General features: G+C 31.5%; 6 protein-coding genes and 1 non-coding gene across 7 annotated transcripts; 6 read left to right on the top strand and 1 right to left on the bottom strand.

Annotated features, from left to right (window-relative positions):
* Window positions 1-169: 169 nt before the first annotated feature.
* Window positions 170-6799, top strand: DFA_00081 (uncharacterized protein; the record flags this gene model as incomplete). Its single annotated transcript, XM_004357740.1, has 5 exons — window positions 170-551; window positions 576-907; window positions 983-3620; window positions 3688-3856; window positions 3928-6799. The coding sequence occupies 5 exons, from the start codon at window positions 170-172 to the stop codon at window positions 6797-6799; spliced, it is 6393 nt and encodes a 2130-aa protein (XP_004357797.1).
* Window positions 6800-6863: 64 nt separating this feature from the next.
* DFA_00080 (uncharacterized protein) lies at window positions 6864-9998 on the top strand (the record flags this gene model as incomplete). The annotated part of the gene is made up of 1 exon (XM_004357739.1): window positions 6864-9998. The coding sequence occupies one exon, from the start codon at window positions 6864-6866 to the stop codon at window positions 9996-9998; it is 3135 nt and encodes a 1044-aa protein (XP_004357796.1).
* Window positions 9999-10618: 620 nt separating this feature from the next.
* Window positions 10619-10942, bottom strand: DFA_00079 (uncharacterized protein; the record flags this gene model as incomplete). The annotated part of the gene is made up of 2 exons (XM_004357738.1): window positions 10619-10800; window positions 10885-10942. 2 exons carry the CDS (start codon window positions 10940-10942, stop codon window positions 10619-10621), a joined length of 240 nt encoding a protein of 79 aa, XP_004357795.1.
* A 209-nt stretch (window positions 10943-11151) lies between these two features.
* DFA_00078 (uncharacterized protein) lies at window positions 11152-11910 on the top strand (the record flags this gene model as incomplete). The annotated part of the gene is made up of 2 exons (XM_004357737.1): window positions 11152-11203; window positions 11849-11910. 2 exons carry the CDS (start codon window positions 11152-11154, stop codon window positions 11908-11910), a joined length of 114 nt encoding a protein of 37 aa, XP_004357794.1.
* A 336-nt stretch (window positions 11911-12246) lies between these two features.
* Window positions 12247-12318, top strand: DFA_00077. Its single transcript has one exon. It is a non-coding gene; the product is annotated as a tRNA-Arg (tRNA).
* A 113-nt stretch (window positions 12319-12431) lies between these two features.
* DFA_00076 (uncharacterized protein) lies at window positions 12432-14678 on the top strand (the record flags this gene model as incomplete). The annotated part of the gene is made up of 6 exons (XM_004357736.1): window positions 12432-12452; window positions 12491-12539; window positions 12904-13013; window positions 13081-13119; window positions 13207-13566; window positions 13953-14678. 6 exons carry the CDS (start codon window positions 12432-12434, stop codon window positions 14676-14678), a joined length of 1305 nt encoding a protein of 434 aa, XP_004357793.1.
* A 232-nt stretch (window positions 14679-14910) lies between these two features.
* Window positions 14911-16523, top strand: DFA_00075 (seven transmembrane domain protein; the record flags this gene model as incomplete). The annotated part of the gene is made up of 5 exons (XM_004357735.1): window positions 14911-15078; window positions 15170-15421; window positions 15499-15726; window positions 15806-16169; window positions 16234-16523. 5 exons carry the CDS (start codon window positions 14911-14913, stop codon window positions 16521-16523), a joined length of 1302 nt encoding a protein of 433 aa, XP_004357792.1.
* Between the last annotated feature and the right edge of the window lie 26 nt (window positions 16524-16549).

The following is a 16549-nucleotide window of genomic DNA, read 5'->3' as shown; positions in this document are numbered from 1 at the left end:
TCTAGATAGATAGATTTATATTTCGAGTAACTATCGTATTTACAATTAGCCAATTACCTCAAAGAGAAAAGAGAGAGAGAGAGAGACCTCACTATAAGGTAGGTTATACTATTATTTATTGAATCCTCATCATAGATCAATCTAACTAATAAATATTTGTTCTGATAGAATGGATTTTGGTGTAATTCAGAATCATGATCAAGATGATTCAATGTTGACTCATCTATTTATGCCAACAAGACTGCCTAATGTGTTTGATCGGCAAGAACAAGATGAAGCAGAAAGTACTCTATTTCATTCGTTCATTAAACATGTAAATGCCAGCATGGGAAAGGGAATCATTTCATCGGCTTTAAATCAATTCAGTGATGATATTAAACAACCACCTGATATCAATCAACTAACTGAAAGAATCACACAATCGTTTGTTGATTCAAAAGATAATAATAATCACAATAATATTCCTTTAATCACCTACTTTAAGAAATCAAATTGTATTTTAGTTATTCATAGACCTCCAACTATCAACAATAATAATAATAATAAAAATAGTAATAGTAATAATATTATATTAGATTTAATTCAAATTTATCCAACACTTGATAAATTTAATGTTCAAACAACAAAACTACAAATTGCAACACCTATTTGTTCATTCAACATTCAAGATGTCAATCAACTGTTAGATACTGTATTCTTAGAGTATCTAGTTGCACTAAGAGATACTGATCAACCACCAATCATGTCAATCGTTCATCGTGAACATAGTATGATACCAGTTCCAAACACCATTCTCAATTGGTTAATTCCATCTATTCCTGGATGTGAATACAATGATTCAACAACAAAATATTCAACTCCAATCATTTATAAATCAATTAGAACTGAAATATTAAGTGCAGATAGTGTTTGGATGAGATCACCACTCTGGGTTGGTCTCAAATCATTGACTCATTTTCTTTATTAAAGATATGGATTAAAGGCAAGTTTATATAAATGGAATGTGTTGGCATTTAAAATCAATACTTTGGCCAAGTATCAAATCAACAGTCAAACCACACTCGAATACATTGCACATATTGCCAGAAGTTGCAACAAATTCAAAATCAAATATCAAGAGAAACATCCATCGATGGTGATTGGTTTAATCACAGCAATCAAAGAACGATGTGAGACACTTTCTGACACGGTTCATCAACAATGGGATTCATTCTGTCAAGTCGTAGAGAAAGAATCTCAAATCAGTACACCAATCAACAACATTTGTAATGGATTGAAAGAATATGGAACTGATCCAACAAACTTGGTTCATAAAAGTCTTCAACAAAATATTAAATCATTTATCAACAATCTCAAAGTAAATGTAATGGACTTGGATGTAAAAGACGTAAACTTATTGACTGAATCAGCATCCGATTCTTATATTACCAATTTGGAGAATTTATCAAAACAACTTTATCAGCTTCACACTAGAACTGCTACAAAGTTGACTTTTATAGTCCAAGGAATGATAAATAGTCTCAACTACGACAATAATAGCAAACCAAATAATGTAAAATTGGTAATCGTATTAAATATAATTGAAAATATGATATTCCAGATTTGGAAAAGTCAAATATTCAGACACTCACTTTCAAATGACCAACAAAAATGCCAAGATGTATTCTCATCGATTTACAATCTAATGGACATTTATATGAAAGTATCAAAACCAAGATATGAAAATGATGCTATTCTTTACAGTCGTTTTATCTTGACATCATACACACTGGTCGCTATTTTGGATCGATTGACATTGGATTATTGTCTTTTAATTGACAAAAATGAGAGTCAGGATTCATCCCTCAGATTGGATTTATACTCTTCTCTACCACCATATGTCAATTTATCAATATTCTCAGATCTATTACTCCAACACCAATATGAATATGAAATTGTGGAATCATTGGAATTTTATTTTGAAGATGAGCGCCATGGTAATACATCAATCGATAATTCAATCTTTAGTATTGATGACAATGGTTTTGGAAAGAAATGGGCTGAACAATTTTATCAAGAAGAATTACAAAAAGAATTGGATGATATCGAGAAAAAGACAAAAAACAAAATCAAAGAGTATAAACACTACATAGAGACGGTTAAAGCAGAAATCAGAGGTTACAGAACTGAGTTGCTTTCGTATATGGGTGATAGTGATGATCACATTGAAAAAAGAAAAATTATCAATAATTATATTGAAGCCTGCTTCAATTCAACATTATCAATCTACTACAAATCAATGCCAGAAAAAAAAGAAAATCAATTCAAACTCATGTTTGAGACCCACATCCCATTCTACCTCTATTATGTTAGAAACTCGTTTTCAATGCTTTCCAAATATCTTTACGCTGCAAGTAGTGGTCCAAAGATAGATTATGGTTTTGCCACACTTCAAACATGGGACCTTTCACCACCTTTAAGTATCGTATCATTACTTGGAGAAAACCCACAAAAACCATATTCCCTCTGTATATTTAAAAATAATGAAGATTCATTTATTGATTGGAATCCAAAGACCATTTTGTATTATGGATACAAAGACAAAAAAGCAATTTCCGATATTCAAGCACCCCACATCCAAAAAAGCTATCTGCTCCTTTCAATTCCACCAAAGATTGAGTATAGTGAACTCAATTGGATGATTAAATCAAATCATGGAATAGAAGAAAATGATGTTCTCGCAACTCAAAACCAGACACCAAAAGGAATGTTACCAAATGAATATATTAGATATGGAATGTTAAGAGTTGGTCCAAACTTATCGATTAGAAATATGATCAGATATATGGAAGAAAGAAATAATCTCAATGGAATTCATGTATTGGTTATGTTTTATCAATTGTCAATGCAATGTGGTCCTAGAAAGAAAGGTCGGTCAACAACAAGACCTTTTAGAATTGGTTGGAATGATGAAAATGTTCTTCAAACACTATGTAATACAATTGAAACCGTTTTGAATGAAAGCCAAACCAATTGGGAAGGTAGCGTTTCAATGCTTGTCATCATTTATTGTTTAACAATTGCATTCAATACAAGAGATAAAAAACCAGACCAAAAAACTCATGAACCAGATGACACTGACAAAAAGATTATTGACGTATTGGAGAAATGTAGAGTGGTACTTTGGGAGTGGGTTGCCAAGTTGGAAGAACTCATTCAACAAGAATTATTACATGGAAGAGATACCGAAACGGCAACACTTAGAAAGAGAATGGTTTATACAGCTATTGCAATCATAATGACATTCAACATTGACAATAATCACAAACAATATATTATTCAACACACAAACTATTTCCAACACATTGATTATTATTTCAAATCATTGATCATATTGGATGAGAATACAACCATTTCAAGTAATGGAACAAGAACATTGGGATCATCATGTCCAGAACAACCATTCTTGGATATAATATTCAATCAACTATCATTAATTATTTATCGTCAAATACCATTCATAGTTGAATATTTCAAAGATGGAAATCATTTCAAATGTTTAAATAATATTATTCATAATAATCAAGGAGATGATGGAAATGATTTGGAATGGGAAAAGGGATCAAATAATAATTATTATCGTAAGTCTAAATTAAATTAAAAAAATATCAATTAGCTAATTAAATATTGACATTTTATTTATCATAGAATTCCAAATTAACAATGTAATCATTCAATTCAATATATTTGATGGGACATTATTATTCAATGGAACTTTTGATAGAAGATTACCTACACATTTAATCAGCCACAAGCTCTATAAAACCTTCTTTGAATATTCGATTTTTGAAGTTCATCAATCTGGTAATTCTATTTGGTATGTATATTCTATATTAATTTTAAATGAATAGATACTAAACTAGAGTTATTTTATTTAATTAATGACAGGACTACCAATCGTCCAATAAATGGATTCAATTTTGAATTCCAATTTGCCTCATCAAAAATAGTTGGAATTGTTCAAGTCAAAGACAATGGTGAAAGATGGATGCTTCTTGATCCTGATTTATTTAAGCATTTACCTGTTACATTGTATTTGTGTTATACACATTGGGTAAATCTGGCAACAAATGAAATAGAGTTTAGACCAAAAACATTCCAACAATACAAAGATGGAGGATTGGACTCAATTAAATTTATTGGAACTAAATTTGGCGAAATTAAATTGGAATCAAATGATGAATCACTATTATATTTTGGTGAAAATAATCAAGCATTAAGAGATCAAATATTCAAAATATTCCCATTAGAATCAAAGTCACACTTTCATATTTATGAACAAGAAGCATCCCAACTTTATAGAATTCATTTGAATCAATATGGATTGGATTTTATTGTTGATTGTCAGAATCAACAAATCAATTCAGTTCAATATTCTGGATATCGACTTTGTGAACAACAATATATTGGAACTTTGGTTGGTTTGAAAACAATATTGGTTTTGGAACAAAGCAATTTAAGTGGAACAAAGAAGGTTATTCTTCCACATTCACCAATCACATTGGAGGTGAATGATAATTGTAAAGGATTCAACAATGCCAAATCAAGTACAACCAGACTCAACCATCCATCATATTTTATTTATGATATTGACAGGGAACTCAAAATGATCAAATCATCAGATTTGACAGCACATCCCCATCTTTGTTCCTCTCATATTGTAACATCATCATTCCTTAGAGATCCATTTACTGGATTGAGAGGAATGGAACTTGCAATTATTTTATTAAAGAAATTCAAAAACAATATGCCACTCAACCAATCACAACTCAATATTTTATCACAAATTGCAAGTGTATCACCAACAAGAGTATCTCAAGATAATATCAAACAACAAATATCAATATCATACCCACTACTTCCACCAATGATAACACAAGATGTATTTGTTATTTTGGTTGATGGAATCAAGAAATCACACCAAGAAATGTCATTTTTATATACACTTGTTTCTCAAAATGACAGAAGATCATTCGATTTGGCCCTAAATCTAATCGCTTGGATTAGATCCAAAAGAATATTCTCACCGCTTTGCCAAATCGATGAACCCATTGACACACCAGGATCTATCAAAATCATTGAACCATCTAAATTGGATCAAACCAATACTAAAGTTCAAAGATTTGCATTGATCATTGAATCCAAGAATATTGATAATTTGGACAAATCATTCAATCCCTATTCTATGATTGGTGGTTCGACCATCACAGGATTGGACGTAAAGTCATCACAAAATTGTGTTCCAGAATTTCAAGAAACCAACAATCTCATCAATACCAGATACATTGCTCGAAAACAGACACTAGGTGCAGCATATACAGATTGGTATCTAAAGTTATTAAAGATAGCAATGGAAACGGTTCATGGTGATTATAATTTTTCAAGATTTAAATTTATCATAACTTTGTTTTCATGTTTTTGGTCAGATGAATCTTTGGTCTCATTTTTGGATCATTTGGTATTGGTTGCAATTTCATATCATTTCACCGCTATAAGGACATTTCCGAGAGAAACCAGTTACCAAGACCCAATAACAACATATGACGAATCTGAAATCGTAAATACTATAAGAAATTCGTTGGACTTTACCGAAAAAACTACCTCTCAACAAGACAATGAGGAAAGAAAAGCAGTTCTCGATCGTATCCTGTCCCAAAATATTTGGGAAAGGGAGTCATATGGAATCATTGCACCACAAGATACCGAATATCATTCGGTTACCAGCAAGCATATGACACATAGTTCCATTTTTAATAGCAAAATCCAAGAGAAAATCAATCATTGGTACAAAAACAAAATGTTGAAATCATTTTTCCAAAGGGTCAACAGAATAGTCAAAGATCTTGTCCAAACATACGGCAGTAAACCCTCAAATCTGAACATTTTCAATCGCTTCCCAAAATTCCCAACACCAACAATATTGTCACTACAGAATCAATTTAATGAACAAGATTACAACAACATTAAATTGTTTGAACAGGAAATCAGTCAAGAATTTCAAGATATTTGGAAGTTTGGTTTTGATAAACAATTGGAATCTATTCTGTCAACTCTCACCTCTAAAAGTTGCAAACGAGAAAAGATATCATTTGGCAAGTTGGATAGTTTTATTGATGGAATCTACCATGAAACACATTTGGAAGAGGAATTATTTGATGATTTAAATATTAGTAAAGAATCTCTAAAGATTCATTTAAACCAACCAACATTTGAAATGAACAAATCACAATCACTTGGAGAGGCTTTGGAAGAGTTATCAGTTATTATTCAACAAAAATTGGATTTGGTTTGGAATATAATCGAAATGTTTTACAACAACCCAACTAGAAATGAAAATGTAGAATCTGAATTGGATTGTATATTTAAAAGTTGTCATTCTTGGATTGGTTGTGTTCCATTGACTGTTTATGAAGATTTCTCAAATCATTTGGTTGATTTACCTGATGAGATATATCAACTCATTGGTGTTCATATTATCCTTCAAACTTATAAACAAAAGATTCAGAAATGCAAGACCATTCAAGGTGTTGATTTACTCAAAATATTATCACAGAGTAGAGAGACAAGACAATGGTTACCAAAAGATTATCCAACATGGTTGGTATTTGAATTGGAACAATCAATTTGGATCAGAGACACTCAAGCAGAGATTGCAATCAAGTTGATCAATGCTCAAAGTAATGAATGTGTTCAACTACAGATGGGTGAAGGAAAGACATCTGTTATTCTACTCAATCATGTGTTTGGCAATATTCGATAAACAAAGAATTGCTCGAGTCAATGCAATTCCATCACTACTTCAAACCTATATTCAAGATTTACAAATGAGACTTGGATCATCAATTCTCAATCGACCAATTCATCTCTATCCATTCAAAAGAGATATTGGACCATCAATATCTGAATCACATATTAGATCGATACGTCGCAACATTGAAAAATGCCATCAAATGAATGGAATTATACTTTGTACACCAGAACATAGATTATCATTCAATTTATTTTGGAGATTGGCAAAAGATAAATTGTTTGATGAAATGAATCAAGTCCTTGTATGGTGGGAAACCAATATATTTGATATTATGGATGAATGTGATGATCTATTATCACACAAATACCAACTACTCTATCCAATCGGATCAAAGATTCCACTGAATGGTGGATCTGATCGTTGGAAAGTAATTGAAGAGGTTCTATCTGAACTGAAATTAATTCTTCAACATCATTACAACGATGACCAAGATCCATTCTTATTTAGAAGATTCACATCAGAGAATGAAAACAATCAAGACCAAATGAAAGAGGTGTTGGATGAACTTTGTGACAAATTAATCCATAATCTCCCATTCAACCCAAATGAAGAAGAGTTTGAATTGATAAAACAATTTGTTGGATCTGATGAAGATACACCAACAAGAAAACATCGAAATGCTCTATCGATGGTTGAAAAACTTGAAAAACATCAAACAAGGGTCTTATTGTATCGAGGATTATTTTCATATGAAGTTTTGTTACATTCACTCTCGAAAACATGGTCAAAACATTATGGTATTAGATCAACTGCATCATCATCATTCAAACGGGACTCTACATTATTGGCAGTCCCATTCAGAGCCAAAGATACACCCTCTGAGAGAGCTGAATATGGTCATCCAGACTTTGCAATTATACTCACCTTTCTCTCATATTACAATCAAGGTTTATCATATAAACAATTTTGTAAAGCATTGGATACTTTAATAACAAGTCACAAACACGAAGCATCAGATATCTACAGATCATGGACAGATTATGACCCAACAATTGAAGAAAAATATAGAGATTTCAAATGTATTGTCAAATCTGATAATCAATTGATCAAACATCTCTATTCTCTATTCAAATTCAATTGTAGAGTCATCAATTTCTGGTTGAATGAATTGGTATTCCCATATGAAACTAAACAATTCCCTTCCAAACTATTTGCCAATTCATGCGATTTGGTTTATCCAAAATCAAACTCCAAGAAACATATTTCATGTGGATTCAGTGGTACCAATGACACTAAATGTCTCTATCCTCTTACTATTCAACAAAATGATTTGGATCGACTCAAATATACCAATGTTCAAGTATTGAATTATATTCTTGATCAAAATGATCAATCAAACAAGGTTCATATCGTTGATGAAAATAACATACTCGGGGAGATATTCAAGCTCAACAACAATCAAAGTGGACACTATTACAACATACTTATTGATGCAGGAGCATTAATGATTGGTAAATCAAATGAAGATGTTGTAAAGAGATGGTTAGAATTGGAATCAACAACAAGAATAGATGGAGCTCTATTTTTTGAAAATGATAAACTGACAACAATCGATCGAGAAGGAAAGAAGTTTATATTCAGTCAATCACCACTCTCTGACAGATTAGATAGAGTTTTAGTTTATTTGGATGATTATCATACTCGTGGTGTTGATATTAAACTTCCAATCAACAGTAATGCAATGGTTACAATTGGAAACAAGATAACAAAAGAAAAACTCCTTCAAGCATGTATGAGAATGAGAAAGTTGGGACAAGGTCAAACTATTTCAATTCTCATTTCAAAGAATCTTGGAATTGAATTAAAGAATGAAAGAGGTGAACTTGAACCACTATCAAAATCACCAGAGATTCAAGATATTTTGAAATGGACAATTCAAAATACAATAGACACTATTACCGACTCTTTTATTCAATGGACATTCCAAGGAATGATGAATGCAAGAAGTAAATCTGCCATTTCACTTTTGGCAATGGATAATGTTGAAAACAAGAGATCTATCTTTTCAAGATTAGTTGCATTCCCCGAGAATCTCTCATTATACGATATGTATTCTTCATTGTATCGACAAGAAAAGGGTAACGCTGTTGTTTCATCAATGAGAAGCAACTTGGAAAAGACATTTGAAAACGATGTTGGAAATGCCAAAGTTTTCAAACTACTTGACAAAATGCATTCAAAACAATCAATACAAATTTGTCGGTATGCCGAAGACAAGATAGAAGATCAAAAGATATTTTCAAACATGGTCGATGAAGAACAAGAAAGAGAGTTTGAAGTGGAAGTTGAAAATGAAATTGAAAGACAATTGCCACCAAAAGTTGAACCATATGAAGAAGTTATTAGTAAAGTATGGAATGATGTATTGACTGGAAAAACAAACATTTCAAACTGTCCAATATTCCTACCAATCAAAGATATATTCAAGAAAACATTGGTTTGGCAGTGTTTGGAAATTCAAAAGGAATGTTTCTCACCCTCCATTTTGGCCACCCAAAACTTTACCAAAACCGTTGTTCATGACAACAATGTGGTTGATAATATCGATGATTTTGTCAAACAAATCAATTACACTTTGGTTGTTTGGAATGGTGACTCTCCAAATATTATTGTATTGTCAATGAAGGAGGCAAATCATTTAATCAACTTGTTGGACCAATTGGAGCAAAACAACGATATACCCATTTTCGCATCAATTCATCAAACCATCCAAAGGGAAAGACCAACCCAAACAGAGTATTTCAACAAACTATATACTCGTTTACCCACCAATTACAATATTCAATCAATTGATCCATTATTAAATCAACTCAATGTATTAAATGGATCAAAATACTTTGATAATCTAGCAGATATTTATCAATTCCTTGGTATCTTTAGATGCAAGCCAAAAGAAAGAATGACACAACTCATCAACAGAGGATACATTGATCAATTTGGTTTTGTCTTTGATCATGTCAACCAAAATGATATTAGCCAATTATCATCAACCGTTCTTGATGATGCTCTATCTAATCAACTACTCTCGATCATCAAAACAAGATGTTTTAAAAAATGTCCCATCGATCTATTGGAAAAGAATTTACAATTACAAAGAATTTATTCTGTTGGTTTTAGTCATATTGAAAACATTTTAAATAATAAATAATCAAACAATAATAATAATAAATAAATATATATATATTCTTTATTTATATTTAAAAAGTTGATGAGAATTAACAGTTTTGATATTGATGATTTGTTTTGAAATTATTTTTTGTTTAAAAGATTGTTTTTAGGTTTGAAAGATGATATGTCGGAGAAAATGTTTTTTAAATGGACTTGGTTGGTGATGTTGTAGGTGATGTTGTTGTTGTTGGGTTGGAAGATCTAAAATCATTTGCAGCAAGTTTGAAGAGTGAACCTGGTGAGCTTGGTGCCATTGGTTTGGACAAAGGCGGAGGTGGCTTGGAGACTTGGATCTGGGATTCAATTTCGTTTGACAATCTTGATAGAGGACAGGGTTATTCTTTACCGTTGGAATGTTCATTGCTTGTTTGAGTTGTTCTGCCTGATATTCCAAATTGTCATGGGGCTTTAAAAACTCTTTTAAAAAATGTGGATCGATCTCTAATAGTAGTTCTCCTTGTAACTGTAGTTGTTGATGTTCATGGCAAATTTTTTTAAGGAATTTTTTTTTGGGTGTGTCCAAATTGAGTTTTTTGGGTCTGCCAACCCTATTTTATCATCTTGAACAATGTCATTTTCATCATCACTTGTTGATTCCTCTTATTGATCCATTGACTCATCTTGATTATCTTTTTTGTTTAAAGAAAGAAGAGTATTGATGGATTGGGTACGATATGAAATCGATGCCATATTACTAATGAGATAACCTTTTGTGGTATCCAATCGTTCAAAACTAATCTTGTAGCGTCGAGGATCCTCTTGATTGAGTTTGCTGACCTTATCTTTAGAGCATTGTTGTCGTGGCACTAACGGGACACCAGAATAATAACACGATCCATTTAGATGGAGAAATAATGCCAAAAAACCGTTGATGTTGATGTTGAATTGCATTCTCAACTTTCTAGCAGCATGGACAGCTTCCATGCAACATTTTTCCAACCATTCCCGATCTATTTTAATTGGGCTAATAATTGATCGAGTTGTTTGTGTGGTTGTCTTTGTTGTGGATGTGATTGTGGTTGTTGCTGTAGTTGTTGTTGTAGATCTTTTTGAAACTTTGTTGTATCAACATTATCAATGGGTACCCGAACGCCAAGGAATCAGAGATTATTGTAGTGGTTATTTGGTATCATATGGCAAGTGTAAAGATCGATCATCTATTGGAGGAAGATTATTCAGTGCATTGTTGGTCAAAGGGGCATGTTCATTGAAGGAAGCAACGCAGCACGCAATTTGGATAGTGGAAAATGATGCTTGTAAATGGAACGAATCAAACGATCAATCATCAGTCAGTATCGAATCAACAAGGTTGATTCAAACAGACGAGAGAGGCGGAACGATAAAGAAAGAAACAACAAAGAAGAACAATCAATGCAAGAAATTAGGGCATGGGTAAAAGAATGTGAAGAGACGTTAGGAGCAGTTGCTACCGTTTTTTTTTTTAAAGTAATTCTTTTCCTGTTCTCTCCTATCGGGAAGAGTAGTACTCAGAAGTTACAAAGTTTTATTAATTATACATTTTAATTGACCAGCAAGAAATAAAGATTATCTCGAGAAGAATTAAAGTTAATTTGTTCTGGGGGTTGTCCATGTCTATGATACATGTTATATGGACGTTGATCATGTATCTTATTGTATAGTGTCAAGCATGTTGGATTGTTTTGGGTTGTTGCTTGTTCTAAAAATAAATTGGTTAAAGATATCGCTTTTTTTTTTTTTTTTTTTTTTTTTTTTTTTCTCAGCACTATAGGCTGTAATATTGTGTTATATAATTATTCTATGTTATTATTATTTAGTAAATTATTATATTATTAATATTATTATTGATAGATGAAGAGAGAATAGAAGAAGATGAAGGTGTTGACGCAAATATGGCACCCATCTTCTTCTAATTTTAGTACCATACTTGCGGTGAAACCTTAAGCCTTGGGTGCGTCCAAGACCGACTGCCGCTCTCAACTCTCACGCCGATTTACTCCCCATTGTGGACACTCGTCTTTACGTGTTGCATATTGTATTTGAGATGTCAGATGGCTTTCTATCGCGACGGCCCAGTAGGTCCTCCACTACCTTCCCGTTACTTGTTGCAGTCTGGCTACCCAATCTCCTACTGAGAAGGGGAAACTAACCCGGTCATCCTTCCGTGGGGGTGTCCTGTCTCTAGATCCCACAGTTGCTACCGTTCGTCTCTCAGTCACATTGGACCAAAATCGTAAAACTGTCATGCTTCTACATTAGCACAGTGGAAATGCGTATCCCTCCTAAGGATAAGATCGTAGGTTCGATCCCTACATGTGGAGAGTCTAATTGCCTTTTATCATATTTTAATAAATATAGGGTATGTAGCGGGCCCTTCTAACGTATATCACTATTGTATTTAATAAAGAATAAGATAGAGTAATAAGTCTTTATAATGTTGTTAGAACAATGTTGTGTATTTATTACTTTACTATACCTTTATAATGTTGTTAGAACAATAAAGAGTATAATGATCGTTTGCGTGTCTTAAGGGTTAACGTTTGTAAAAACCGAGATAATGAGATCTCATTACAATATTATCTAATCCTCATATATAGATATCACATAGTTATAAGAGTTAGAAGAAGTGGTGTAACTACTATAAAATTAAAAGGGTGAGCAATGTGTACAAAAGGTCAAAAAAAAAAAACAAAAAAAAAAAAATTTAATTTGCCACTTGGCAAACAAGGATGATCTTGAGATAAAATCCTATTATGACCCATTTTCTTTGTCAGCTTGGTAGGTGATTTCCGAGCTCCTTGATAGATGATAGATATAAAAATGAATCCGGGATCACTTTTTTAAAAAGTTATCGATAGATATCATGTTCTTAAAATATATACTTGTTATTATTCTTTTATTAACAGTAGTCAAAGGTCAATCAGTACAAACATGTCAAACATGTGTATTGAGTCTCGACTCTGTTGCCCAACAATTAGAACAAATCACTTCCACTGGTTCATTTGATTCATGTTCTGTATGAATCTAAAAAAAAAAAAAATATTAATATTTAATAATTAATAAATTTAATTATATCTAATTAGGAAATTTGTTCAGAATTAAGCAACTCAACAGCTGTTCAAGTATGTAATACAGTATGTGATAGCTTTACGGTCAAAACCTTTGTTGCACATGTTCAATACTTTTTCGATCCAATCTATTTCTGTCAGAGTACCAATCAATGCTTGACCAACGTTGCCAACCCATCGGGTAACTTTGGTCTAGTCAGAACCCAAAGCTTCCCAGCCGACTGGCGCAACTACACCTTTACAGCCAAATACCAATTGTTCAATCGCATCAATGTCGGTCAATTTGTCTTTAATATCACCGGTGACAATTGGACACCATTGCTCTCTACAAGTTCTTACTTTTTCGATGCACCCAAAGCAAAAGGTTACAAGCAACAATGGGTTGCTTACCTCAACAGTACTACCTTTCCTCAAGGTGATGCCTTTGAACTCACTGTTTCTGCTTGTGCTGGTGTTTGTGCATCTCCCTATCAATCGGCAATCAATAATCTAATCGATGATGTATCTACACCTTTTGTTATCTTTTGGAATGAAACTAGACATTAAAAGAGAAAGGTGAAATAAACAGATTCGATGAACAGTACCGACGTGGTCCTTAAAAAAAAAAAAAAAGAATTAATTAAATAATAATAATAATAATAATAATAATGCAAATGCTACACAAAAGAGAGTTTAGTTTTTCTTTAATATTTATATTATATATTCGAGAGGATGAAAAAAGAGTTAAAAGATATAAATTATATTTATATATGGAGAGAGATATTTAGATATTTATTCCAATCTAGTCCTAAATCACTTGGTAACTTTGCTTGTGTATGTCATATGACAAGTTATTATTATTATTCTTGTATTCTTTTTAATTAATAATTGTTTGTTTATTTGTTTAGTGTAATAAAGAAATAAGAGAAAAGATTTATTCAACATTCAACTTTAAAGAGATATGTACTAAATCGATAACACCAATCAATGAAGTGGCATCGATTGTTGGTATTGATATTACCAAAGAGAGTGATCATTCGTTAAAGTGGAATTCAATCTATACCTATTATCGATACATGTTTGCAGCCAATTCATTTGACCATCGATACATTGCACACATGAATACGCGACATGTTGATCTAACAACTACCACTGACCCTCTACCATTTAACAATTACGTCAATGCAAAAGATGTTTGGTGGTTTGATGTTGGTAATATGTTTACTCTACCAATTGGTAACTATCGTGTATATTGGATGGTAAAGTATAAATTTAGTGGATGGGTTGATGTATGGCATCAAATTGAAGATGGTGATTACAAAAGTGAAAAGGTAACAACTAGACGTCACTTTAACAAGAATGATGATGGTGGTAATAAATGGACCTATTTTGATGGTGGATTGGTGATACCCGATAAAAGTATGATAGGTAAAACAACAACAACAACAATGTCTGTGCACGCTAAACTCACAAATGTTGATAGCTCTCATAAATCTGGTTTCTATGTTGCTTTTGCTTTGTTTGTACCTATAGAAAAAGAAGAAGAATCAATCATTCATACACCTAATATATTATGTAAAACTAATCTTGAAATGATAAACAAGAAGAAGAATAAAAAGAATAAAAAGAAATAATAATATACTAGTAATGATGATTCACAGAGTGAGAGATGGAAAAAAAAAAAATAAATAAAATTTTTAAAAGGTCACCTTAGAATTTTTCTTCTTCTTTTTTGTTTTATTAAACTTCTTCTCCCCTCTCTATAGATATTTTTATATATATATATACTTATAATATACATGAATTTAAAGAAGAGAGAGATATATATATATAGAGAGAGATCAGAATATATCTAGAAAAAAAACAATGAAACAGTTATTATTATTTATTTGTTTATTATTATCATATGTATCTATATCATATTCATTAAAACATCATCTAAAGATAGAGAATGATCGACGTCAATCATTCTTGATTGAAGGTTTTGGTTTTTCAAGTGGAGGTGTATTAAATGCAAGCGTATCAAATTGGATTGTATGTAATAAATACATAGATATATATAAATATAAAACTTAGTTTATACACTATATACTAATGACTATTTGTTTTGTTTTTTATTTTTTAGGTAAATGGTATACCAAGTACAAAGAATGATAATACAGCATTTGTTATTAAAATATCAGATACAGATGGTACACTTTATCTAGAGGATATTGATTATCAAAACTGTTCAATCCCAGATATCTATTTCACAAACTCTTCAGAAGAAAACCCTTTTTCATTTGTCATCAACATTGCAAATGATCCAAAAAAGTATCCAGAAGGTTTCTATAACTTATTTTTTGTAAATTGTAAAGCTGTACCTGTTTCTTTTACTGTATGTGTAGAACAAAAAGAAAAATAAAAAAGAATTTAATAGATATACTTACTGACCATTTTTTTTTCTATATATAGTTGGATCTTGTAGAATATAATATCGATTCAAATGGTAATATTAATTATCTTTCAGTTGGTGATAATCCATTACCAACAGTTTATGGTTTATTTTCCATCATCTTTGCTGTATTATTGGTTTTATGGATTTTTGTTTTCCTTAGAGGTGAAGGAAAAAGAGTAAACAAAATTCATCATTTATGTTCAGTTTATTTGGTTTTACAAGCTGTTGAATTATTATTTAGATCTGTAAATACCAGTATACGTAGCCGTAATATTTAATTGATCATTTTTAAATTAACTTTTTTTTCTTTATTTTCTATTTTAGATTGAAATGCATTATATTAAAACAACAGGTAGTGCAAATGGATGGGATATTGCATATTATATTTTTGCATGTCTTCAAGGATCATTCTTTATAGTGTTGATTGCATTGATTGGTACTGGATGGACATTTATCAAACCATTCCTTTCAGACAAGGATAAAACCATTTTCATGATTGTCATTCCACTTCAAATCCTCGACAATATCGCTTTGATTATGATTGATGAAAGAGCACCAGGATCTGAAAGTTGGGTCAGTTGGAAACATATCTTTACAGTTGTTGATATCATTTGTTGTGGTGCCATTATAGTTCCAATTATTTGGTCAATTAATCATTTAAAAGATGCTGCTTCTGCTGATGATAAAGGTAATATAGAATAGAAAAACAAAATTGAAATATTATATTAACTCTTTTTTATTTTATTTTTTAGCTGCAAAAAGTTTAGCAAAATTACAATTATTTAGACAATTTTATGTATTTGTTATTTCCTATGTCTATTTTACACGTATTGTTGTATTCTTGGTAAAAGCAAGTTTAGAATTCCATTTGATATGGCTTGGTGACTTTTCTACACTCGTTGCCTCTTTGGTTTTCTATTCAGCAACTGGATATCAATTCAGACCATCATTGGATAATCCTTATTTCAATGTTCCAGCAGATGATGATTTAGAAGCTGCAGGAATTCAATTATCAAGTTTACGTGATGATGATGATGACTAAATAATACAAAAACAAATATTAAAATA

Source organism: Cavenderia fasciculata (assembly GCF_000203815.1).
Source record: "Cavenderia fasciculata unplaced genomic scaffold Scf_Dfasci-F-a-11f03.f1-5, whole genome shotgun sequence".
Lineage (NCBI taxonomy): Eukaryota > Evosea > Eumycetozoa > Acytosteliales > Cavenderiaceae > Cavenderia > Cavenderia fasciculata.
Note: the sequence above shows the minus strand (reverse complement) of the source record. Positions and strands in the feature narration are given on the sequence as shown.